The sequence below is a fragment of the Hypanus sabinus genome, chromosome 18, assembly GCF_030144855.1.
Source record: "Hypanus sabinus isolate sHypSab1 chromosome 18, sHypSab1.hap1, whole genome shotgun sequence".
In the NCBI taxonomy this organism is placed as follows: Eukaryota; Metazoa; Chordata; class Chondrichthyes; order Myliobatiformes; family Dasyatidae; genus Hypanus; species Hypanus sabinus.
In genome coordinates this window covers 71009405-71035676 of record NC_082723.1, presented here as the reverse complement: position 1 = coordinate 71035676, position 26272 = coordinate 71009405, and the positions used below count along the sequence as shown (strand labels likewise).

Sequence of the window (26272 nt, the reverse complement as noted above, 5' to 3'; positions counted from 1 at the left end):
TTGCACAAGAGGCAACATGCAACCAATACTAAAAACCTGATAATCCACAACATTATTTTTAATTTCTAATGCAAAGGACAAACTACCACAAATAAACGCCCTGGTCACAGTCCAATGAAGAAAAGGTCTAGGTGCAGTTTTAAAAGTAAGCTTGTGTGAATCACTTCGCTTTCCTCCAGGGTGACACTAACCCATGACTACCTGTTTTTTTAAAGCTAAACTGCACACATTGGATCAGACAGGATCTAATCGTCAATGTAAACACAGAGTGGGTCTTAAGTGGTATTTGTTTAGTTGGCTAAACTGAAGGGAGCACCACAAATTCTGCCACATGACCCTTGTCCTCTGTTGTGCTGACAAATGAGATATTTTAGCTGGGTAGACTTTTAATCCTGTTAAAATAGAAGTTAAGATGGCACCAAGCTGTGGTCTCTGTCGAGGTTGGGGCTCAGACTCTGTACTTTGTTCTAGGTTTGTAGGGATGAGCATTGTGGGCATGCTATGTCGGTGCCGGATTGTGTGGGGACAATTGCAGGATATGCCGTCAGGTTGTTTTGGTTGTTAATGTTTATGTATTTAGAGAATGAGCAAGGAACCTTCTGCTGCCTGGCGACCCAACCATATAACACCTGCCTAATAACAGGACAATTTACAATGACCAACTAACTGCTACATCTTTGGACTGTGGGAGGAAACTGGATCACCAAGAAGAATGATTGTCACCGATTCTATAAAAATTGTCGTAGATGAGTGTGTCCCCACAGTATCATTCAGAGTTTTCCTCAGCCAGAAGCCCCGGATGAACCATGAGATCAGCAATCTGCAGAAGGCCAGATCAGTGGCAATCATGTCTGATGACCAAGATACATGACGTCCAGGTATAATCTCTGGAGAACCATTTCAATTGCCAAGTGACAATACCGGACCAAACATGAATCACCGAAGGATACTCAACAGCTGTGGCAGGGTGTAAATGCTATCATGTTTTACAAAGTGAAACTAAGTGACATAGGTGACAGCAAGGTTTCACTCCTAGATGAGCTCAATGCCTTCTACGGTTGCTTTGAATGTCAAAACATGGAGGAACCTTTTCAAACTCCTACAGCCCCCAAAGACCCTGTGATTATAGTCTCTGAGGCTGACATGAGAGATCTTTCAAGACAGTGAATTCACAGAACGCATCCGGTCCAAATGGGGCACCTGGCCAAGTACTAAAGACCTGTGCTGAGCATCTGGCTGGAGTGTTCACTGATATCTTTAATCTCTCACTTTAGCAGTCTGAGGTACCCAGCTGTTTTAAGTGTCTAAGAAGAACATGGTAATCTGCCTTAATGACTATTGTCCAGTAGCACTCACGTTCACTGTAAAGAAGTGCTTTGAGAGGTTGGTGATGAAACCTGAGAAGAGACTTGGATCTGCTCCAATATGTCTATCTTCACAATAGGTCCACAGCAGATGCCATTTCATTAGCTTTTCACTCAACCCCGGAACATCTGGACAGTAAAGATGCATACATCAGGATGCTGTAGTGACCACAGCTCACTCTGCAATACCATCCCCTCAGAAGTAATCAATAAGCTTCAAGACCTTAGTCTCACTATCCCCTTGTGCAACTGTACCCTCGATTTCCTCACTTGTAGACCCGTGGTCAGTTTGGATTGTGGAAAAACATCTCCTCCACAATCTCCACCAGTACAGCTGCACCACAAGGCTGTGTGCTTAGCCCCTGCTCTACTTGCTTTATACTTATGAGGCTAAGCACAACTCCAATGCCATATTTAAGTTTGCTGACACTACTGCTGTTTGCTGAATCAAAGGTGGTGAGAAATCTGCATATAGGAGGAAGAATGACAATCTCTCAATGTCTGTAAGACCAAGGAGCTGATTGACTTCAGGAGGAGGAAACTGGCAGTCCATGGGCCAGTCCTCAGAGGATCAGAGGTGAAGAGGGTCAGCACTTTTAAAATCCTCAGTGTTATCATTTCAGAGGATCTGTTCTGGGCCCAACACGCAAGTGCCATTATGAAGTATAGCAGCATCTCTACTTCCTTATAATATTGTGAATATTTGGATTCTAAAGCTTTGACAAACTTCTTTAGATATGGGGTGGACAGTATACTGACTGTTTGCTTCACAGCCTGGTATGGAAACACCAATGCCACTGAAGAGGAAATTCTACAAAAAGTAGTGGTAACGCACAGTCCATCACAGATAAAACCCTCCCCACGATTGAGCACATCTACACAGAGCACTATGTACACACAGGAAAGCCACATCCATCACCAAGGATCCCCACCAGCCAGGCCATGACCTCTTCTCACTGCTGTCATCAGGAAGGTGGTACAAGAGCCTTAAGATCCACACTACCCAGTTCAGGATACCATTAACCATATTCACTCCATCAATGAACTGTTAACACAACCTAGGGACTCACTTTCATGGATTCTTCATCCCTTGTTCTCTATTTATTGCTTATTTTTTTTCTTTTATATTTACAATTTATTGCCCTTTGCACATTGGTTGATTGTCCTATTGGGTGGAGTCTTTCATTGATTCTATGTTTCTTAGATTTACTCCGTATGCCTGCAAGAAAACATATGATGACATATGTACTTATATAATAAATTTTACTTTGAACTTCAAAACCCATGCAGTCACAGGGAGAATTTATAAACTCCTTACAGACGGTACCAGAATTGAACTCCTGAACTCCAATGCTCCGAGCTGTAGTAGCTTTGTGCTAACGCAAATGGCGCATTTCATTGTATGTTTCGATGTACATGTGATAAATAAATTGAATATTTCAGCTGATTTGAAGAATATAATTAGTTGATACATGTAACGTGACAGCTCTACTTGTAGTGAGTGAAGCAAACTTGCTTTGGAAACCAACTCTAAACTATACATTTATAATCATCTTATAAGCCAGTTGCAACAGTGGAGCTTTGCCAGATTGGTTCTTAATTATGTGGCTTCAATACGGTTTTTTCCTTTTAAAAAAAAGACCGGAATGATGCAATCTGTGAATAATCCTTGTAACATCGACAGAAAATTATCTTGGTTCCTTCCATCTACTATGATTTCAATTCTCAAAGGCTTCATGAATACTTTTCATTTTTTAAAAATCTGTCAAGAGCATGAGAAATTGCAATATTGCCTGGAAAATTTAGGTAATAACTCAAGGCAGGATGTTGTCCCTATAATTGTCAGTATCTTACACCCGAAGAGCAGATTTTAAATCTTAATATTATGGCTAAAAGCTTCACCTACAAAGAATGTCATATCTGTATGCACAAAGATTTTGATGCAATATTGAAATCATACCAAGCGTCACTGAATATTAACAGCATTGGCTACAGAACAGACTATGGCACACTTCTTTCACATGATTCCTGTGCCATACAGCCAAGAGATCAGATCCGTAACCATATCAGCTTGCACATCTCATCAAGAGCTTAGTTACGAGCGTAATTAGACAGGTTAATTTGTGCAATTAGTCAAGTGACCCACCTGGAATGGTAATTTCAATACTGTGGGAAAGTACTTTTTATCTTGACATACAAATCAATAATTCAGTAGTGTGGGAAAGCATGAAACCATTTCTCTGAAACCACGAGGCTGACATCCCGCTGATGTTGGTTAATGTACTCGTAGATCAAACCTGATACAGATTCATGATTTGCAAATTATGAAAATGAATCAGGAGGTGAGCACAAAATAATTTTGAAAATAAGCACCATTTTGTAATACCCTTTGCAAACTCAGATTAGATACAGGATGAAGCTCTCAAGCTCACCTTTAAGATGAAATTTGGTATATAAAGCCCTCTATTATAAATAAAGAGCACTGAAATGTCAGAAAAATTATTGTATATAATGCCCACAAAACCCATAAAAAGTACATTTGCAAACTATTGAAGTTATGTGGCCATAATGGCAAATATGTAAGTATCCAGGATATCAAACGGTGATGCCTCAAAAAGGCAACATCCATCATCAAGGACCCCCATCACCCGGGTCATGCCTTGTTCTTACTGCTACCATCAGGCAGGAGGTACAAAAACCTGAAGGCACACACTCAGCGATTTGGGAACAGCTTCTTCCTCTCAGCCATCCGTTTTCAGAATGGACATTGAATCCGATTTTTAAAAAACCATGAACCCTATCTCACTATTTTTTTGTTTCTATTTTTGCTCTTTTTTTCTATTATGTACTGCATTGTACTGTTGCTGCAAAGTTAACAAATTTCACAACATATGTCAGTGATATTGAGCCTGATTCTGATACAGAAGGACACCGTATGTGCACAGTTAAACACAGGTTTATGCATCCATGTTATTAAGATTTGTGAAAATCTGTTAGATTTTTTTTAAATATTAGAAATTGAAAAGGCGAATCAAAGGTTGTGCTGCAGTCAGGGTGAAGTTAAAAATGCTCAATGTCATTTCTTACAGACTGTCTTACATCTCATTGCAAACCACAGATGTCAGTTAAATTTCAGTAAAACCACATCTTGTGTGTTGCTAAACATTTAGCAGAGGGTTCTCACTAAGCCTCATTTAGTTAAGAGAAATTATTAAAAACATCTCAACATTCCCATAATAGTACACCTGCATAGAGTCACAGCCCCACAGCACTAGACCATCAGGCTCTTGAACCAGTGTAAATAACTTCACTCAGCTTAACAATGAACTGATTCTGCAGTATACACTCACTTTCGAGGACTCTCCAGCTCTCTATTATTTATTTATTTAGGTTTTCCTTTAGAATTTGTACAATTTGTTGTCATGTTGGTTGTTTGTGTGTAGCTTTTTATTGATGGTATTGTGTTTCTTTATTGTGAATGCTGGCTAGAAAATGAATAGTTATTGAGATACAGTGCCGGTATAGGCCCCTTGAGTTGCACCACCCAGCAACCTGACTTAACCCTCGACTAATCATGGGACAATTCACATTGATCAGTTAACCTACCAATCGGTAGGTCTTTGGACTGAGAGGAAACCCACATGGTCATGGGGTTTATATATTTTTTCAAAAATATATATTTACCTTGAACTTGTCCCTATAAAAGGTTCAGCATGAACTGTGTGAGCTGAAGGGCCAGTTTCTGTGCTGTACATTTGTATGAATATTCTCATCCATATAATTAAAACAGCTATAAAATGAAGCAGCTGCAGCCCAAAAGGAAGCTTTTTAAAAAAAAATTAAATTCTGCATGTCACATTAAAAGCTTCAAAATACATTACATCTATCTATATTAAAGCTTTCTTACAAACTATAAATTAGGAAATGCCAAAAAAGGCAGATGGATTAATACCCACGAGCTACCTTAACTTGCCTAGCTTCATTTTTACCAGCGCTGAGTTTGGAGAGAGAATGAAAGAATTCCAAATTGTTAAGGACGGACATCATCAAAAATTTATGCGTAGCCTTCAATTCCTAGTCGTTGTTAGAATACCGCTATATAAAAGGCACAGTCAAGCCAACAGCCTTGTGTTTCATGCTGTTCCTACCAGGCTATCAGCCTGCAGGCATTGTCTGCATAGAGGCTAATCCAAGTCTCCCTCAGTCTTGGCCTTGTAGCTCAAACAGCTAGCACGAGAGAAAAAAAATGAAAGGCTTGGCAGTGCAAAGCAAGCCAGTTTATGCCAAGTTAAAGGGATATGCTGCTCGCTTTAATCTGTTATCAGTGTGCTTCAGCTTCACAGAATTTTATTTGAAGTTTTCCCTTGGTCTGGATGAATGTGTGTTTAGATAGCCCTGTAGAAATCACATCGTACTAGTTTTCAGAGAAGTGAAACAGTAAATGGGCTAATCTCGTCTCTATTGTGTCCCCACAGGACAAACTGATTCAACATGCTATATTTCACCATGCTTCTTCGGATGCTGCTCCCCTGCCCCCATCCTCTAACACTTCTGTATCCCCAGGAACACCGTACCACCTCCTGGCAGCTTTCAACAGCTTTATCAGTGCTCAGATCTAATCAGCTGTGAAAAGCCGCACAGCCACAGCGGGGGAGCGATTCCTATTTCATCCCTTTAGCTTTTCCTTTTACACAACTTGAGAGTTACAGATAATTAGGTATCTCGGCGAGCACGCTTAAGTGCGTAAGCGCTTCTTCCTCCTGGAAAGCCTTATCAGGTGTGGGCTAAGTCGCCCCAGCAAGCCTCCCTCACCTGCTGCGTTGCTCTGGCTTGTAATTAGAAGGATGCACACTTTGCTGCACAAGAGCAGACAGGGTCAGCATGAGGCTTCATTGAGGGCTGGTGCAAAATTGCAGCTGGCATGATTGATGGAAGAAATCAAAGGCGGCAGAGACAAGTCAGCTATCAGTATTTAATATTTTAAAAAGCCATAAAGGCTGCAGTTGATCATGCAGAACATCAGTGAATAGATGAGCTAACCTGTGCTCGCTAATGTGCCATTTCTCGAATAATGAAAGGGCAGATGATCCGCAGCAGCCCGTCTGGCTGCAAATGTGAATGTGCTACCAGCAAAAGCCGCTATCTGAGTACCCCTGCAGCTACAAGCAAGACCATCGCAATTTTATTCCTCATCTCTCATTCTTCACTTTCCATTGCCCAGGAGCAAAGTAATTTCATAAATGTAACGCTACCCAACCGATAAACAAATTATCTACATACTCTACAAGGTTTTCTATTAGCCAGGACACATTCCCAATTCTATTTGCCTTTGGACATTTTTGATCAGATTAAGGCTTTCCTTCCTCCGCGGGAGAGTTCTCGTATGTTTACTGAGCAAAATATCTTTGTCAAATTAAAACACAAAAGTTGCAAATCAAAGATCCATGCCCTAGCTGAATTCATCAAGCGTATACTGTGAGGTTCCTCTTCTCTCACATCATCTGCTTCAGCTACCCTGGGGACTTCACAAGGCAAACTATAATTTCTAGTAAATATATCCCGGGGACACAATTAGTTTTCAGTTGGGGGGATGATAAATTGGTCATGCATAATTCAGGACTTGCAGAAGCTGGAATACAAACTGCCCAAACTTTGCTTCCAACTCCTTGGCAAGGGAATAGAAATGTGACTGTGGCCTGGGGTGGATGAACAGTGCTAATGCTGCTCGAGTGCAGTGTAACGATAGGAAGGACACTGCTGGCACTGTCTATTTGGTACTATGCTTCTGTGTGTTGTCTGCAAGAGTCTGACACGGAGTCTAAAATGCACAGATGTTCAGCAATCTGCACTTGTGTTAATTACCCTAATGTGAACAGATCACTGCTAATGAAGGAGCCTTTTCTTTCCCTCCCCAGATCTTATATCCTACCTACCTTTATAAGCATGTATTCCTCTACACCGAGCCGAGCTCTCCTCACAGCAAATTCAGAAACACTGAGCGCTCAGGGCAGTCACGTGATAACGTGCCAAACAAAAAGCTACAGGGAGCACCCACGTTATAGGCAGGAGGTTGTTGAATTTCTAGAAAACCACTACTATTGAAATTTTACCCAATACAAGCTGCATCATCTGTGAATGTTTGAGTGTTGAAAAAATTGTTTAATTACAAATTTTATAAGGAGGAGAAAGTAAGAGTTAAGAATTTCTATTCCGTATCTTAAAATACTTTTGGAAGTGATTTGCGAATTCTGAAGGGACAAATTTCGGTTATCCAAACAACCACAACACCGGGGTTGCCTGTACTAGCTATTTTAGTGTTTTAACAACACTGAGGTTATTATTATTCTTGGCATGGGTTTTTTTTTACCCTTCACTTTATAACAGACTTTGAAAGCAGATAATGGCAACACATTACCTTGGCAAGCACTAGTTTTAATCTCAAGAGTATAATCACAAAGTGCTACAAACTAGAGTACGAGGATGTGGATAAAAAGCGCCAAAAGATTGTCAAAAATAAAGTATGGTGAAGACACCGCCTAGAGGACCACAACCTCAATGCCTGAAGAGATTTGTTGGCTGGAGTTGGTCTTTATGCTTTGGCTCCTGGTAGGTTCCCCCATGCCAAAGAGGTCAAAGGGCAGAGGCCAGTCTAAGAGTGGTCCACTGGTCCTCTGAGTTCAGGGGTTCAGCTCAGGGCTAACAACCCAGACTGGTAAAAAAAATTGTTATGAAAACAGCAAAGAATCATCCTTAAAGGGCTTTCATTGCTGCCCTAAATGCCAGCAGCTTAATGGACACTAAAAAAAAGACAAAGGTAATTTACCTCTCAACTTAATAAGTTTGGGCATTTTCCTCCCCAGATAAAATTTCCCAAACTGATTTACAAGAGCCTGCATGGGGAAAATAAAGCAAGGTGGCATAACTAAGATGCCATTTTTGGGGCCCACTTCTTTTTCCGTCATTAGCATTGGAGAATTAAAACATCTGGTAAATAGCAACTTCAGGAAGCCTGCGGGCACACAAGCAACATTTACTCAACTTAACCAAATCAGAACTGATTTAATCATTGCACTTAAAGATAACAAAAGACAATTCAATCTCATGGCAGTAGAAGATCAAAGTGCAACTGTAGGATAACAAGACACAAGCAATGAATAAGAAAAGTCAGTTTGCTACAGTCTCATCAGCATCTCCCTGTAAGTACAAGCAACACTACTTTCCCCAAATTAAAGGAAACTCCTTAAACTTTAGCACAGTGGTTAGCATAACACTTTCTACTGTGCCAGCGATAACCAGTCAGGGTTCAATTCCTACCGCTGCCTTAAGGAGCTTGTACATTCTCCCGTGACCGTGTCAGTTTCCTCCGGGTGCTCTGGTTTCACCCCACACTCCAAAGACATATGAGTTGAGCTTAAGTAAATTTTGCACATTCTAAGTTGGTACCAGTACTGGAAGATTGTGCACAATCCTCACTGATTTGACGTAAACAATGCATTTCACTGTATGTGACAAATAAAACTAATCTCATGATCTCTTCCTCCAAGAGGACCACAACCTCATCATTGGTTTGGAAGCTTGCGTGCCTCAATGACTCAGAGAGCCATGTTGGCTGGAGTCAGGGCTTTATGCTTTGACTCTTGGTAGGTTCACCCATGCCAAACAGGTCAAAGGGTAAAGGCCAGACTAAAAGTGGTCCACCGGTCCTCTAGGTTCAGGGGTTCAGCTCAGGGTTAACAATTCTGCCCGATAAAACAAAACTTATGGCAACAGCAATAAAGAATCCTTCTAAATCGGAGTGTGACAGTACTCCTGAGGCTCCACTTGGGATTTGCATGATTGACAGTCAAACGGAGGGGAAGCTACTGACATGATGAAGGAAGCTCCGAACACCATCAGAACTGGAGGGTCTTCATTGCTGCCTTAAACGTCAGCGGCGTAGCAGGCAGTGCAAGAGCATAATCTCTTATCACCAACATTAGATTAACTTTAAAGGACCAAAAGGACCAAAAAGTGAAAATAAAATTAATGAATTGTATCCAAACAATGGAAAAGTGGGGATGTTAACTAAGGAGGACACATATTGGGGCAAAGGTGCACAATGAAGAACAGCTTGTACTTTCATTGTGGTGTCACACTAATGAAAGAGAACATGTGACAATGTACAAATGACTTCGCCAGGGAACCAGCCTCAGGCTCTTCATCTGTTTTCCTCCATTTCTGCAGGAATTAATCAGGAGTGATAAGAACGTTTGTCTTGTAAATGCTGCATCAAAAGGAAATGCTGCTTTAACTTATCGTGCCAGACTCTAGTGAAGAACAACAGCTTTAAGCCTGGAATAATAGGATGCTTTTTTTGTGTAGTTCTAGAGGCCTCATGAGACGGGGAAGCACAATGATGTGACCTTCAGTGTTGAAGGCAACAAAGCCCACCCCAGAGTCTTTGGTAAAACAGTGGATTTTATAGAAAGGTCATCTTTCCAACAACGGAATACCTTTTTTAACATTATTACCAACCTCAATGGCTTTGATACGGCCAGCACAGGGGTAGCAAAGGCACTCCAGTACCCAATAAGCATAAATACAGTCTACAACATGTCATTCAGTCTATATCAATGAGTGATTCTGAAATAAACGAAGCAAATATTCAATATAATTCAGATTTACTTCATTGTTTGCAAAGACAATTGCAATGTTGAAAACCAGCAACTACTGTAAATGCTCACATTCAGACCAACTCCTGGAACACACCAGACTTAAAAGACAATTTTTCTTCGCATGTACTATGTACTGTTCAAAGGTTAGACTAACTGCAAGAGTTTACAGACAGGCTTCAATACACAGTCTTTGTCTTTTGATCATAAACACTAGTCCCATGACCATGATTGGAAATAAGCTCTGTACTGGTCTTTTACTGTCTGGGTCTAGTATCATTGTGAAAGCAAGAACATTTTGAAATACAATTAAAAACTTCAAATTTTCATGGAAATCTTGTACTAAATGGAGCATTTTTCTAGTCAATTTCAGGGGCTTTTTCCCCTTGAATGGTTCAATTTAATATCAGAATATATACAGTATACCTCCTAAGATTCTTTCTCTTCACAGAGACATCCATGGAACAAGAGACCCCACACAATTACAGTAATATCAGAACCCCAAAGTCCTCTGGACTAAATTAACATTGTGAGCATGTACCTTTTACATGTATTTTTCACTGAGGCACAGTTTGGTAAATGAACCTATACAAAAGACTAGAGGCGTTTCTTGCTCCTCAAAACAAGAAGGTTGTGATTGTAAATTATCTAATTAGTTAACGGGCAAATCAAACTTGGTAATGTCTTCCTAAAGAAACTCATTTTCTAGTTCTATACATAGTAGTATTTTAAAGGGCTGGTAGGAAATAGACACACAGACTTTAAACAGCTGCATGATTACTCACAGTAACAAGGTGCCAGAAAAAACAAAGGACTCAATGATTTTTACAAAAAAATATTGATTTATATTATGCAAGTAGCTTTTCAACTGTCTAAAGTTATCGGTTTCATATTTGATAAGGAAGCGGCTCAGCGAGCTGACAAAGGGCTTCCTGGACTCATTTTCCCCCACGCTATATGATCTGCTTCACTCCGAGTGTGCAGCCTGTTCCGAAAATGTGTAACTTTGTTATTGAGTAATGCCAATGCTCAGTTAATGTCTTTGACGAAATAGTGGGAATAACGGTGTGTATATACATACATATATATATATATATCAATCAAACACGCGGTGAAAATAAATCCAGCATTGTCCTGAGCTGTTACTTTGGTGAAAAAGACAAGAAGCCAACAGGGAGGATTCCCTTTGTTACCGAGATCTCAAAGACAGAGGAGTGTACACTAATAATAAAAAACACAAAAACACAAAGGCATTTTCTCAGATGGGTAAAAATGAAATATGTATTGTATCTTACCAACACCGGTGCTATTTTCCTAAATGCAAAATTATCAATAACCTCACTCCAAGCGGCAAAAGCGCAGTAAATCCCAACCATCTAGGAATCCACAATTATTCGGTACATTCCCTTCGCAGTGAAACAGAATCATTCTTCATGAAATATGGCCGTGATTCTCGGGATTTTTTTTACCCAAAAAAATCAGTTTTCTTTCCAGAGAGGTGGGGGAGGGGAGGGGGAGGAGGGGAGGAGGAGGAGGAGGAGGAGGAGGAGGAGGAGGAGGAGGACGATAGCCGAAATGGGAAACGGGCAGAGCGAAGGAAATCAAACCTGATATGCCCGTCGTCCACACCGAGTCCTGGCGCCCAGTTAGTAAGCCAGACCGGCGCTGACGCTTCCTCCAAAGCTTCGTACAAAGCCAGCGACTCGGGGCAAACCCCTCCCTCACAGCTTCTCCTTTTTTAAAAAAGAATGAATATATATATATATCTACATATCTCTCTCTCTCTCTCTCTCAACGTGCCTGATGTAAATCCTTCGGCGGGGTCCGAGACGGGCGCGGTGGCTCAGCTTGGCGCGCTCCGGAGCGGCTCTCAACGCTGCCCAGCTGCTCCGCTCATTAGCCCGGCACTTTGCACACGCACACACACAACAGAGAAAAAGAACCGAGTTTCAATCCTCACTCGGGTCCTCAAGCCGCTTCCCTCATACAAACTGTGCTAAGATTATTTTTTTCTCAGGTCTTGATATCCATAATTCCCATGATGAACGAAGAGCAATACCCTCTGCACATTGTAATCTCAATCTTGTTACTGTTAAGCTTCCAAATCAGCTTTGGAGCCGCTCTGGACAACTGCCGCTTTCAACCTCCTAAGGTAGCTTAGGGTGTAATGCCAGCGAGCAGACTGAACCGATCTATTCGAGAAAGATGGATTACACAAGCGGCTTCTTTTTCTTAAAGGGACTCCGCACCGCTGTCTGTGCAAGCGTCAGTTAACTTTTCGGTCACAATTGTCAGTTGGTTAAACAACAAATAATCCATCTCAACGGCCCGCAAAGCTATAAATTTAGCCACACGGCTTTAATAGCTACTTCGTTACTTCTCAATGCCAGCAGGATTTTGAAATACAGTTATAGATGTGTAACTCCAGTAAGAGCAGAAAATAATTGAAATACCTAATACCCAAATGATCTTTCTTCAGAAGCCACCCGAGTCCCTTTTAGAACACCAGTTCTGAAGAAAAATATTGATCGGAAATGTAAGGTCTGTTTCTCTCACCTTGGGTGCTGAGTAATCTGTTGAGAATTTTTAGCAGTTTCTCTTTAACATCATATCTCCAGCATCTGTAACTTTATTTTCAGCTACAGTTTCTACAGTGGTACAACTGCAAGGCAGGTAAAAATAAGAACATAAGACATAGTAACAAAATTCGGCCATTCAGCCCATTGAGCCTCCTCCACTATTCTATCATTGCTGCTTTATTATCCCTTTCAACCCCATTCTGCTGCCTTCTCCTCATAACCTTTGACGCCCTGACTAATGAAGAACCTATCAACCTCCACTTTAAATTATGCCCAATGACTTGGCCTCAACAGTTGTTGGGTGACAACAGACTCCACAGATTCTCTGGCTAAAGAAATTCCTCCTCATCTCTGTTTGAAGGGGACATCCACGATTTCTGAGGCCAAGGCATCTTAAATAGTAACATGATAGATTTTTTTGTTCATTTTCAAAGAGGAAATGTAAGGAAGAAAATTGTTTTCTAAGTCAGTACATAAAAATATAAAATTGAAGCACATGACAGGGGTTCTAGCACAGAAGAAGGCGGAGATGGTGTTAATTCTCCTTTTAACAGAAGCTGTTAAGTCTGTCCTAAATTTATGTCCGAGCAATCCAGTTAGTTCTACTCATCACTGTTTCCCCACAGTCCCGAAATTCTTTCCTCTCAGATATTTATTCATCTCCATTTTAAATGTCAGCTCTGCAATGGACTGTCCCAAGCTTGGCTGTAAAAGGAGGAGGGTTGGGTACGGAGCTAGCAACCCCATCCCGTAAAAACCCAGAGCTACAGAAACGTCAACAGAAACTCCAAGGACCTCATCCCTGGAAGACAAAAGATCTTCACCTGGAAGATGTATGTAGTCATATGGTGAAAGCAGAAACCACAGGGCCAAACAACCTTCCCAGGACAGAGGACTCTGGCGAGCTGCTGTCAATGGTCTACACTCCAGTAGAGTGGTGGGCTTAAGAAGAGAATAAGAACTTTAAATGTCACAGTTGAATTTACCTCCTGTAATCCTGGCAGAGTTTTCCAGACCCTAGCCATTTAGTGTGCAAAATATATTTTCCTCAAGTCACATACACTGAAGAATTATCCTTAGCAAAGGAGAAGAATAAAATATTCTAGCTGTCAATATATCTTTGATTCCAATTTTCAACAGTGTTAGTCAAGAATATTTCAGATGAGTTGGTACTATTCCAATCAGTCCTCCACTTTAGAAATCTGTTCCAGTTGGTAGCACTACATGTGATATTTAGTTCTGTCAGAACTTTGTAGCCTGCCCCCAAAATGTATTACTTATTTTCTGACTTGTAAGTTAACACTTTGGAAGAAATGGTTATGTCAATTTTAGATTATCTCCACTGAGTAACTTAGTTCAATGTGTACTATATCTTTCAGAAAACATTCAAAAACCTTGGAAGGGAACCATTACTGCGAAAACATGAAGTCGCAGACTGAAATGCTGCAACATAGTAAGAAATACAACTAGTACAATTAACTTGCATAATTTTAACAGGTAAGATTAAGTACACATTATCATCTAAACCTGCGATTTGTCTAATTATCAGTGAGCAAATAACAAGCATATTCAACAAGACAAATCAATATATATTGGGTGGCAGGTTGGAGACATGTCTTGATCAAAGGAGGTCTAAAGTGCTCCTTCCCCCACTAGCCTGCAAGGCACCCCTCGGGTAAGGTGTAACACCTGCTTAGCCCCGACCCCCGATTAGGGTCACATAAAGCCATGGGAGCAGGTGGTGGATGGTCGTATGAGCAGCTGGTGCAGATCACAAGTCCCGGTTATGTGACCACTGATGACAGGCAGACAATCTCTGAAGAGTATTGATAATGACTGAGGTCACCCATCTTGTAAAAGACACTGCCTAGAAGAAGGCAATGGCAAACTACTTCTGTAGAAAATTTTGACAGGACCATGACCATGATTGCCCATGTCATACGACATGGTACATAATGATGATGATGATGACATTAACAGGTACAAAAATGTGTGCTTCATGGAAAAAATTGCTAAACTTACTAAGCATCCATAAACTGCAGATTTCTGGAAGTATTAAGGACCTGGGTCCATGACATTTGTGGCTCTGCCTCTTTGCATGTTGAGTGCTCCAAAGGTTAAGTGGATCAGAGCCACTGTATATTTTAGAAAAAGACATTTTCGTTGTTCCTAAATGAGGGGGAAATGGTGCTTTGAATATATTTAAACTGTTGGCTTTGGGATGAACACAACTGAACAGAGATGGGCAGGTAGTGGTGGAAAGTGTCCATAGCTGGCTCCTCCCAGTGACATGGGTTTTCTAAACACCAGCTAATGAAAGTAATTTCACTAAGCCTGCTGCAATTCTTTCATGCTCTGCATCTTCCAATACTGGCCTTGTGTGACCAGGAAAATCCAACTAAAGTGCCAGATCCACAGGTCCAAATGTGAGTGACTATCTTTCAAAATTTAAAAATGTATTAATGCCTACCCTCTCCAACGACTGTACATCTTGCACATTTTCCAGTTATTTCTCAGTTACATCAAAAAAAATCTAATCATTTGGTCATTCTCAGACACCTGTTTGTGAGACCTTGCTTGTGGGGCAACATGGTAGTGTAGCATATAGCGTAGAGCCATCAGAAGATTGGAGTTCAATTCCCGTCATTGTCTGTAAGGAGACTGCATGTTCTTCCTCCATGATCCCATGGGTTTCATCCCACATTCCAAAGCCACAAAGTTTAGAATTACTAAATTGTGGACATGCTATATTGGTACTGGAAGCGTGGTGACGTTTGAGGGCTGCCCGCAGCAGAACCTCAGACACTATTGGTTGATGATGCAAACAACATATTTCACTGCATTTTTCGATGTACACATGACAAATAAAGCTAATCTTTATCTCCCTAAGCACAAATTAGTTGTCTCTTTGCCAAAATTTCACTTTGGCCATACAGTACTGTGTATGTGGAGATGAGAACAAGTTTGTATATCTGGTGGGAGCAAAGGATGTTGGGAATGGTGAGGGTGGAATGCTGTGGGAGGGTTGTGGGATAGGTGGCAGAGAAAGAGTATCAGGGTGGTAGGTTGGCATGGGTGCAGTCACATCCAGCCCTGAGACAGCAGGCAAGGTAATTTGATTCCAAGTAATTGGTTTATTGATCATTACAGAATGTCTCTCTGGTGCTTCCTGCTCCCTTCCCTTTTTCCCAACCATGATTCCCCTCTCCCTGCCCCCTTCCCACTCTCAGTCCACAACAGCAACCCATATCAGAATCAGGTTTATCATCACTCACATATGTCATGAAATGTGTATTTTTTTGCTGTAGTACAATGCAATACATAAAATTACTACAGTACTGCGCGAGAGTCTTGGGCACCTTAGCTATATATGTATGTGCCTCGGACTTCTGCACAGTACTGTATTAAATCCACTTTATTATAAAGTGGTCCAAGCCTTCCTGTTTTGGATATAATCCTATTATAAGATTCACTAATGTAGGTAAGTCCAGTTCTCTATGTGTACACTGTGCAGAGGATGCCAGTGATTATGGAGCTATAGAGAAAATATAAAATGATTTATTTTTGCTCTCTCCACCAGTGAATATTGTGTGTACAAGCAGCAGAATTTCCCTGCTCACAATTGGGATCAACTTATTCAGTCTGAACAAGCAAATGCACCAGGAAACTTCCTGGTCTGACTGTACATGTGGTACAGTGCACTCACTCCCATGATATTAGGAAAGTGGCCCCTCCCAGTTCCGCATTTTACCGACCATGTCAGAATCTGCAGAGTCTGCAATCTGCAACTTGATCAACATGGATACTGTAAGTACTGGCACTGATTTTAAGTACTGTTCTTTAAAAGTCTTATTTTGTCCAAAATGTGAAGGGCACTTTCAGTAAATACTTCCAAATGTTGGAATCAAGCTTCTGTCACAGAGCCAAGCATCAGCATTAATCCATGACTATCTACAAATATAACATATTAAACTCTATTGAGAACTGATGCGATGATGTCACTGCACAATAGAAAGAAAACGAGTACTGATTATCGACTGTCTTATGTTAGCTTAGTTTTTTTTGATTTAGAAATGGAGGGTATTTAAGTTTGTTTATTTATTTAGAGGTACAGTGAGGATTTGGCCCTTCTGGCCCTCCAAGCTGTGCCACCCAGAAATCAGTTTGAACCCGAACCTAATCACAAGACAAATGACCCACAGACCGATATGTCTTTGAACTGAGTGAGGAAACCAGAAACCAAAGCACCTGGAGGAAACCCACACATACATGGGAAGGAACGTACGATCTTCTTACAGAGGATGCCGGAATTTGACTCCGAACTCCAACGTCCTGGGCTATAATAGTATTACAGTAATCGCTACGCTACTCTGCGCCGCCCCCCACCAGTTATTTCATAAAGACCAACAAAGCTTGAATATTGTAAGGTAGTTATGGAAATAGAATACCAACATTAAATTCACAAAGGCTGTATTTACAGTAAATGCTTTTGAAATTCAAATTGGTAGGTTAGCCCGAAGGAAAAATTTCATACCTCCTGGATTTAATCTTTAAAAGTGTACTTACAAAGTGCTAATGTGCTCAGAGAACTACTTTGAACAAATGCATAAATGTTGCCTCAAAACTATTTAATACTTAATGCAGTAATAAATTCCCAAACTGGGCAGTACGGTAGCGTAGTACCTAGCAGAATGCTTTACAGCACCAGCGAATGGGGTTCAATTCCCGCCGCTGTCTGTAAGGAGTTTGTATGTTCTCCCTGTGACTGAATAGTTTCCTCCAGGTGCACTGGTTTGCTCTCACATTCCAAGGACGTTCAGTTAGGGTTATTAAGTTGTGGGTGTAATATGTTGGCACTGAAAGCGAGGCGACACCTGCATGTTGCCCCCAGCACTTCCTCAGACCCTGTTGGCTGCTGATGCAAATGACACATTTCACTGTATTCTTCAATGTACATTTGACAAGTAAAACTAATCTTAACTAAGGAAACTGATTAATTCTGCCTAATATATTTAAGGAGTGAAATAAATGGTTGACTGTTGTCTGATTGATGGTGAAGTTTTAACTTGACTAACAAACTCTCCTTAAAAATTTTTCTAGGGTAGAATTCTATTTCTCATATAATACCAACTCTGACATTTTCTGCCAAGGCATCCTGTATTTTCCTGGAGCAAAATATATTAATGACATGCACATTAGCGGCTTTCTTTTAGATCAGGGGTTTCTAACCTGTTTTTTTAATGCCACGGAGCCATACCATTAACTGTGGACCCCAGGTTGGGAACCCCTGTCTTAAGAGTCTAAATAAATAAATACTTTCTTCAGACTGGCATATTTTGAAGCTAATTTTGTCAAAAGTTTTATTGAAGGATTTTGAAAAGATTATAAGTATCATTTGCCTTTAAAAGAATTGAAAACAAAATCTATTCATTGTACACACTAACAGTATAATTCAGTCTACAGGCGAACCAACCACTATTCTGCAAGAAATTACTTCCATATATTTCTAATTTTCTTACCTGGTGTCAAATGTTGTGATGCGCCTCGTGTGGTGGTGTAGTGGGTAGTGCTTGTCACTCTCACTTTCAGCTGCCACCGCTGGCTAGCAGTCTTGTGAAAAGGAGAGCTGAATGTGTAAATCTCTCCCTGCCAATACATAGCCTCTCCAACAGCAAGCCTCATGAAGTGTCTCCTCACTGGTGATACATGGAAAATGAATTCCTTTTGGACTCAGGCTGAACTATAGTGTGTGGACATGTCCTGGTGCTTGTGAACCAGATCCTCAGCTATGGGTAATTTGCTTCACTGCCCTGTGGGCAGCCTCAGCAAAGATGAAGGCCATGGGTGTAAACCCAGTCAGCAAATCTGAAGCGGTTGGACATCATTGAATATTCTTCCGGCAGTTCCTGCAGCCAAGCTGGTGCCAAACGTATTACTTCATAAACTTTCCTTTGGACTATACTGGTAAGGCTGAAAAGGGGATCTTGACAGCTGGGCACCTCAGGATATCTTCTGCCCAGGCTTGTGGTGATGATCACCATCACCCATTGTCCTTACAGACAGACGGATGCCAACTACCACCACCACCACCATGGTGAATATTTCAATGATGACACTTTTTTAATATTTCACATAATTTTGAAGAGATACACACAAAATGAAAGTGGCATCACAGGTAGATGTCATAAAAAATCTTTTGGCACATTGCCCTTCATTCATAAATCAGAGTATTGAGTACAAGAGATGGAATGTTCTGTTGAAGTCATATAAGATGTTGGTCAGACCTAATTTGGAGTAACGTGTGCAGTGGTGGTCACCTTTCACAGGAAAGATGTAATTAAGGTTGAAAGAATAGAGAGAAAATTTACAAGGATTTTGCTAGGCCTTGAGGACCTGAGTTATAAGGAAAGATTGAATAGATTAGAACTTTATTCGTTGGAACACAGAAGATTGAGAGGAGATTTGACAGGGGCACACAAAATTATGTGTGGAGTATAGATAGTGTAAATACAAACAGACTTTTTCCACTGAGGTTCTGTGCGACTACAACTAGGTCATGGGTTAAGGTTGAAAGGTGAAAATGGGGGGGAAATTTCTTCACTTAGAGGGTTGTGAGGGTGTGGAATGAGCTGCCTGTGCAAGTGGTGCACATGAGTTCAATTTTAACATTTAAAAGTTTGGATAGGTATATGGATGGTAGGGATATGGAGGGCTATGGTCCCTGTGCAGTTTGATGGGAGTAGGCAATTTAAATGGTACAGATGAATTAGATGGGTTGAAGAGCCTATTTCTGTGCTATACTTTTCTATGACTCTATAACTCTAAAAGGCTGGAGGAGCTCAGCAGGTCAGGCAGCATCTACGGAAATTAATAAACAGTCGACGTTTTGGGCTTAAGACCCTTCAAAAGGACCAATACATGGACTGTTTATTCCTCTCCATAGCTGCTGCCTGACCTGCTGAGTTCCTTCCAGCATTTTGTGTGTGTTACTCCGGATTTCCAGCATCTGCAGAATCTCTTGTGTTTATGTTGAAGAGACAAAATGGTTTCTGAATTTTAATAAGCTCTCATCAGTATTGCCCTACAGCTACCTCACTTCCAAATATCAATTCACACGCTATATACATATATTTTTTGAGTAGACTGCTTATAACCCCGCCTTGTGGTAGACGTATTTTAAACTGACTATGGTGGTTGTGCTAACACTGCCAGGTATTTTTTTGACACTTCATTTTTCTCTTCACAGCTCAAACACAGTTGTCATCAGACCTAACTCATGCATGACGACCTTTGGTTACTGCAAACACAGATCGTTTGGATGATAATAGTGAGAAAATGGATTGCTTGCCAAGTACATCATGTGAACATCCTACATTCCACCTTCAAAAATTATCCATTTTAACCTATAATGCACCAGCACAGTATAAAACCAAAGGTACCCTGACAGGTTCTTCCATAATTTTAATTGCATTATAAACTTACTATTCAATAATCATATTGGCTTAATTTATATTTATATGAAAAAAAATTAGAATTAGATTTTTTTTGCAATTTAAGAATATGGGTTTTCTTGTTATTTGTTTCAAGCACCTCAATGAATTTCTGAAGCCTGTTTCATCCTAATTACTGCCCAGTACATCACTGGCATTTAGGGCAGCAATGAAGCTCCTCCATCTCCGGTAGTGTTCAGAGCTTCCTTCATCATGTCGGTAGCTTCCCCTTGGATTTCACTACTGTCAATCAAGTAAGTCCCAGGCGGAGATGCCCTCAGATGTAGAAGGATGCTTCATTGCTGTCTCTGTAACAATTTTTACCAGTCAGAGTTGTTAGCCTTGAGCTGAACCCCCAAATCTGAAGGACCAGTGGGCCATTCTTAGTCTGGCCTCTACACTTTGACCTGTTTGGCATGGGTGACCCTCCCGAGAGCCCAAGCATAAAGCCCTGATTCCAGCCAACAAAGCTCTTCAGGTCATTGAGGCACACAAACCTCCAAACCCAATGACAAGGTTGTGGTCCTTTTTGAGGTGTTTCATCCAGGTGAAAGAAATTCACTATTTTTAAAACCATTAGCTTTACAGAAAAGAAGGAAAAAACAAAACTTAAGCAACATTTTACTTTCTCTTACTATCTTTTCTTTCAGTTAGTCCTGACGAAGAGTCTTGACCCGAAATGTCAACTGTACTTCTTCCTATAGATGCTGCCTGGCCTGCTGCGTTCCACCAGCATTTTGTGTGTGTTGCTTAAGCAACATTTACTTTTTCATTACATCCACCATTTCCAGAAAGCAAGACAACTAAAGTGTATGGTTAAGAACAATGTTGGCCCCTTGAAGAATGAATTGGGAGAAATTGTTATGGGAAACAGGGAAATGGCAACAGAATTTAATGCATACTTTAGATCTGTCTTCACCAGGGAGGACACAAGCAATCTCCCAGATGTATGGATGGGCCAGGGTCATAAGATATCAGAGGAATTGAGACAGATTGACATTAGGAAAGAAACTGTGATGAGTAGTCTGGTAGGACTGAAGGCTAATAAATCCCCGGGTCCAGATGGTCTGCATCCGAGGGTTCTAAAAGAGGTGGCTCAGGAAATTGCGGATGCATTGGTAATCATTTTCCAATGTTCCTTAGATTCAGAATCAGTTCCTGAAGATTGGAGAGTGGCTAATGTTGTCCCACTTTTCAAGAAGGGAGGGAAGGAGAAAACTGAGAACTATCGCCCTGTTAGCCTAACGTCAGTCGTGGGGAAGATGCTTGAGTCCATTATTAAGGACGAAATAGTGGCACATCTAGATGGCAAAAATAGGATTAGGACGAGCCAGCATGGATTTACCAAGGGCAAATCATGCTTGACTAATCTGTTGGAGTTTTTAGAGGGTGTAACAAGGATGTTAGACGAGGGTAAGCCAGTAGATGTTGTGTACCTAGATTTTCAGAAGGCATTCGATAAGGTGCCACATAGGAGATTGGTGAGTAAAATCAGAGCTCATGGCATTGGGGGCAGGGTTTCAACATGGATAGAAAACTGGTTGGCAGATAGAAAGCAAAGGGTAGCAGTGAATGGGTGTTTCTCAGACTGGCTGGAGGTGACTAGTGGGGTACCACAGGGCTCTGTATTGGGACCACAGCTCTTTACGATTTATGTCAATGATTTAGATGAGGGCATTGAAAACTATATCAGCAAGTTTGCTGACGATACTAAACTGGGTGGCAGTGTGACATGCGAAGAGGACGTTAGGAGAATACAGGGAGACTTGGATAGGCTGAGTGAGTGGGCAGATACTTGGCAGATGTCATTCAATGTGAATAAATGTGAAGTTATCCACTTTGGAAGCTGGAACAAGAGGGCAGAGTATTGTCTGAATGGTGTCGAGTTAGGTAAGGGAGAAATGCAAAGAGACCTAGGAGTCCTAGTTCACCAGTCAATGAAGGTGAATGAGCAAGTGCAACAGGCAGTGAAGAGGGCAAATGGAATGTTGGCCTTTGTTACAAGGGGAATTGAATACAAGAGCAAGGATGTTCTTTTGCATTTGTACAGGGCCCTGGTGAGACCACACCTGGAATATTGTGTACAGTTTTGGTCTCCAGGTTTAAGGAAGGACATTCTGGCAATTGAGGAAATGCAGCGTAGATTCACTAGGTTGATTCCTGGGATGGCAGGGCTGTCTTACGCAGAGAGATTGGAGAGATTGGGCTTGTACACACTGGAATTGAGGAGATTGAGAGGGGATCTGATTGAAACGTTCAAGATAATTAAAGGATTTGATAGGATTGAGGCAGGAAATATGTTCCAGATGTTGGGAGAGTCCAGTACCAGAGGGCATGGATTGAGAATAAGAGGTCAGTTATTTAAAACAGAGTTGAGGAAGAGCTTCTTCTCCCAGAGAGTTGTGGAGGTGTGGAATGCACTGCCTCGGAAGACGGTGGAGGCCAATTCTCTGGATGCTTTCAAGAAGGAGCTGGATAGATATCTGATGGATAGGGGAATCAAGGGATATGGGGACAAGGCAGGGACTGGGTATTGATAGTGAATGATCAGCCATGATCTCAGAATGGCGGTGCAGACTCGAGGGGCCGAATGGTCTACTTCTGCACCTATTGTCTATTGTCTTGGTTCAAAAGAGACTGTTTACTCTTTTCCATAGATGCTGCCTGGCTTGCTGAGTTCCTCCATCATTTTGTGTGTTATAAGTATTCAGAAATCTACGTTTACAGCAATAATTCAAGAAAAAAAAGACATCAGAATTCAAAACTTTACTGAATATCAACAGGGAGCGAATTTGCATTGCTTACTTATCTCCAAACTTCCTTTGCTTCTGAAAGCAGAATTTAAAATGAGCCAAGGGGAACAAAAAGGTAAGAAAACAGTCAAAAATGGCTCAATTGGTTTCCTGACTCTAAAGGCTGTGGGTTCCAGACTCATTTAAGACCATAAGATATAGGCACAGAAGTAGGACATTTGCCCATCAAGTCACTCTGCTATTCAATTATGGGCTGATCCATTTCTTTTAGTCATTCCCACTCCCCTGCTTTCACCCCATATCCTTTGATGCCCTGGCTTATCAAGAACCTATCTATCTCTGCCTTAAATGCACCCAATGACTTGGTCTCCACAGCTGCTCGTGGCAACAAATTCCACAGTTTTACCACCCTCTGACTAAAATAATTTCTCTGCATCTCAGTTCCAAATGGACATCAATCCTGAAGTCGTGCCCTCTTGTCCTGGACTCCTCTACCATGGGAAATAGATTTGCCATATCTAATCTGTTCAGTCCTTTTAACATTCGGAATGTTTCTATGAGATCCCCTGTCATTCTCCTGAACTCCAGGGAATACAGCCCAAGAGCTGCCAGACGTTCCTCATACGGTAACCTTCTCATTCCTGGAATCATTCTCATGAACCTTCTCTGAACCGTCTCCAATGTCAGTATATCCTTTCTAAAATAAGGAGACCAAAACTGCACACAATACTCCAAGTGTGGGCCCACAAGTGCCTTACAGAGCCTCAACATCACATCCCTGCTCTTATATTCTATGCCTCTAGAAATGAATGCCAACATTGCATTCACCTTCTGCACCACTGACTCAACTTGGAGGTTAATCTTTAGGATATCCTGCACAAGGACTCCCAAGTCCCTTTGCATCTCTGCATTTTGAATTCTCTCCCCATCTAAATAATAGTCTGCCTGTTTATTTCTCCCACCAAAGCACACTTTCCAACATTGTATTTCATTTGCCATTTCTTTGCCCATTCCCCTAAACTATCTAAGTTTCTCTGTAAACTCTCTGTTTACACCTCTACCTATCTTTGTGTCATTGGTAAATTTAGCCACAAATCCATTAATCCCATAGTCTAAATCATTGACATACACTATAAAAAGCAGCAGTCCCAACACCGACCCATGGGGAACTCCAGCCAGCTATAGCAGGATCCCTTTATTCCCACTCTCTGTTTTCTGCCTATCAGCCAATGCTCCACCATGCTAGTAACTTCTTTATAATTCTATGGGATCTTAACTTGCTAAGCAGCCTTATGTGCGGCACCTTGTCAAAGGCCTTCTGAAAATCCAAGTACACCACATCTACTGCATCTCCTTTGTCTACCCTGCTTGTAATTTACTCAAAAAATTGCAGTAGGTTAGTCAGACAGGATTTTCCTTTCAGGAAACCATGCTGGCTTTGGCCTATCTTGTCATGTGCCTCCAGGTACTCCGTAATCTCATCCCTAACAATCGATTCCAACAACTTCCCAACCACTGATGTCAAGTCAACAGGTCTATAGTTTCTTTTCTGCTGCCTCTCACCTTTTTTAAACAGCAGAGTAACATTTGCAATTTTCTAGTCATCTGGTACAATGCCAGAATCTACTGATTCTTGACAGATCATTGTTAATGCCTCTGCAATCCCTCCAGCTACTTTCTTCAGAACCTGAGGGTACATTCCATCAGATTTATCAGCCCTCAGATTATTAAGCTTCCTGAGCACTTTCTCAGTTGTAATTTTCACTGCACATACTTTACTTCCCTACACATTTCAGAGAGAAGAAGTCAATAATCTAGTCTGACATTACTGTAGTACTGGGGAATTACTGCATACTGGTGGTTCCATCATTCAAAAGTCAGACAGAAGTTTGATTGTCCTCCAAGGTGGGTGTGAAAGATCCCATGGCATTATTTTTTTTAAATAGCAGAGGAATCTCCTTCAGTGCCAGAGCTAATTAACATCCCAAATCAGATTATTAGATAATTTTCACCATGTGGAATTGGGATGGTTGTTTGTTTTCTACATCACAGAAGTATCAAGTCAAGTCAAGTTTATTTCCATTTAACTATATACATGTACGCAGTCAAACGAGACACTTGTCTGGCCAGGACGTAAAGCACAGTGGTACACATAACACATAATAACTTTGGAAAGTAAGGATGAAATCTACAAATGGATTACACTTAAATAAACAAAGTAAAGAATATTAATTAAATATTGTAAGGTACAGAACAGATTAACCAGTGACTCTTTGAATGTGATGCAGAAGGGAGTTCAGAAGCCTTATGGCCTGAAGGAAGAAACTGTTTCTCATCTTGACTGTTTTTGTCTTTATGCATTGGAGTCTTCTGCCTGATGGTAGAAAGTCAAAGAGGATGCTGAATGGATGGGTGGGATCCTTAATAATACTAAGGGCCCTGAGTAAGCAGCACTCTTGATAAATAAGCATGATGGATGGTCGGGTGACTTCTTTGATCCTCTGAGATGTTCTCACAGTTCATTACACGAACTTCTGGTCCGATGCTTGGCTACTCCCATACCAGATGGAGATGAAACTTGTCAAGATGCTCCCAATGATGCTTTTATAAAAAGCATTTATTATGGGGGGTGGGAGATAGGTCTCACTTTCATCTCCTTAGGAAGTGGAGATACTGCTGTGTACTTCTATGAGACATGACTTATAAGTAATTTAAAAAAAAATCTTTAATTGTCCCTGTTCCTTTTTAGCCCTAATGAAGGGTCTCTGCCTGAAACATAGATTGTTTATTCATTTCCAATTATGCTGCCTGACCAGCTGAGTTCCTCCAGCATTTTGGGTGTGTAGCTCTGAACTCCCAACATCAGGTTCTTCAACACTCATTTTTTGAGATGTTCCCATAACCAATTATCTTACTTAAGGACTCTTTATCTTGTTATTTCATGTTTTCATTATTAATTGCTATTTAGTTATATTTACATTTGCACAATTTGTCGTCATCTGCATTTTGATCTTTCATTGATCCTGTTATACACTTAGTATGCTCACAGGGAAACGTATCTCAGGGTTGTGTGCAGTGACATACATGTACTCTGATAGAAAGAAGCCTGAGTCAGGATTGAAGAGGGAAGAGGAGAGGCACGGGGGAGTGATAGGCAGGTGAGGAGACAAGGAGACAGATGATTATCATCCCAGCCCCAGGAGTAATGCAGTTCACGGGGGCAGTAACTAAGCGTACCAAGCACATTGAAGTGATGTTGCATTCATCAGATGTGGATAGGTACTGATAAAGTGAATATTAAATTTCCATAGCACTTTTTTGGACTTCAGTATGTTTAATGTTCATTAAAGTCTGGTCATGAAATCATTATTTTGAGGTAGGAAAGACAACAGCCAATTTTCACTTTCTCATAAACTCTCACAAATGTGATAATGA

The 26272-nt window shown here is 41.0% G+C and overlaps 1 protein-coding gene across 14 annotated transcripts in view; it reads right to left on the bottom strand.

The window, feature by feature from the left end:
* The window catches only part of fbrsl1 (fibrosin-like 1), a 1000035-nt gene that overhangs the window by 171503 nt on the left and 802260 nt on the right, over positions 1–26272 (bottom strand). Inside the window, exon 1 of one of the 14 annotated variants that reach the window (XM_059994629.1) lies at positions 11311–11450. The exons of the other annotated variants lie outside the window; for them this stretch is intronic. Coding sequence (XP_059850612.1) covers positions 11311–11391 — 81 coding nt within the window. The 5' untranslated portion in view covers positions 11392–11450. Of the gene's footprint in view, positions 1–11310; positions 11451–26272 lie in introns of those variants that run through there. 14 annotated transcript variants of the gene reach the window in all.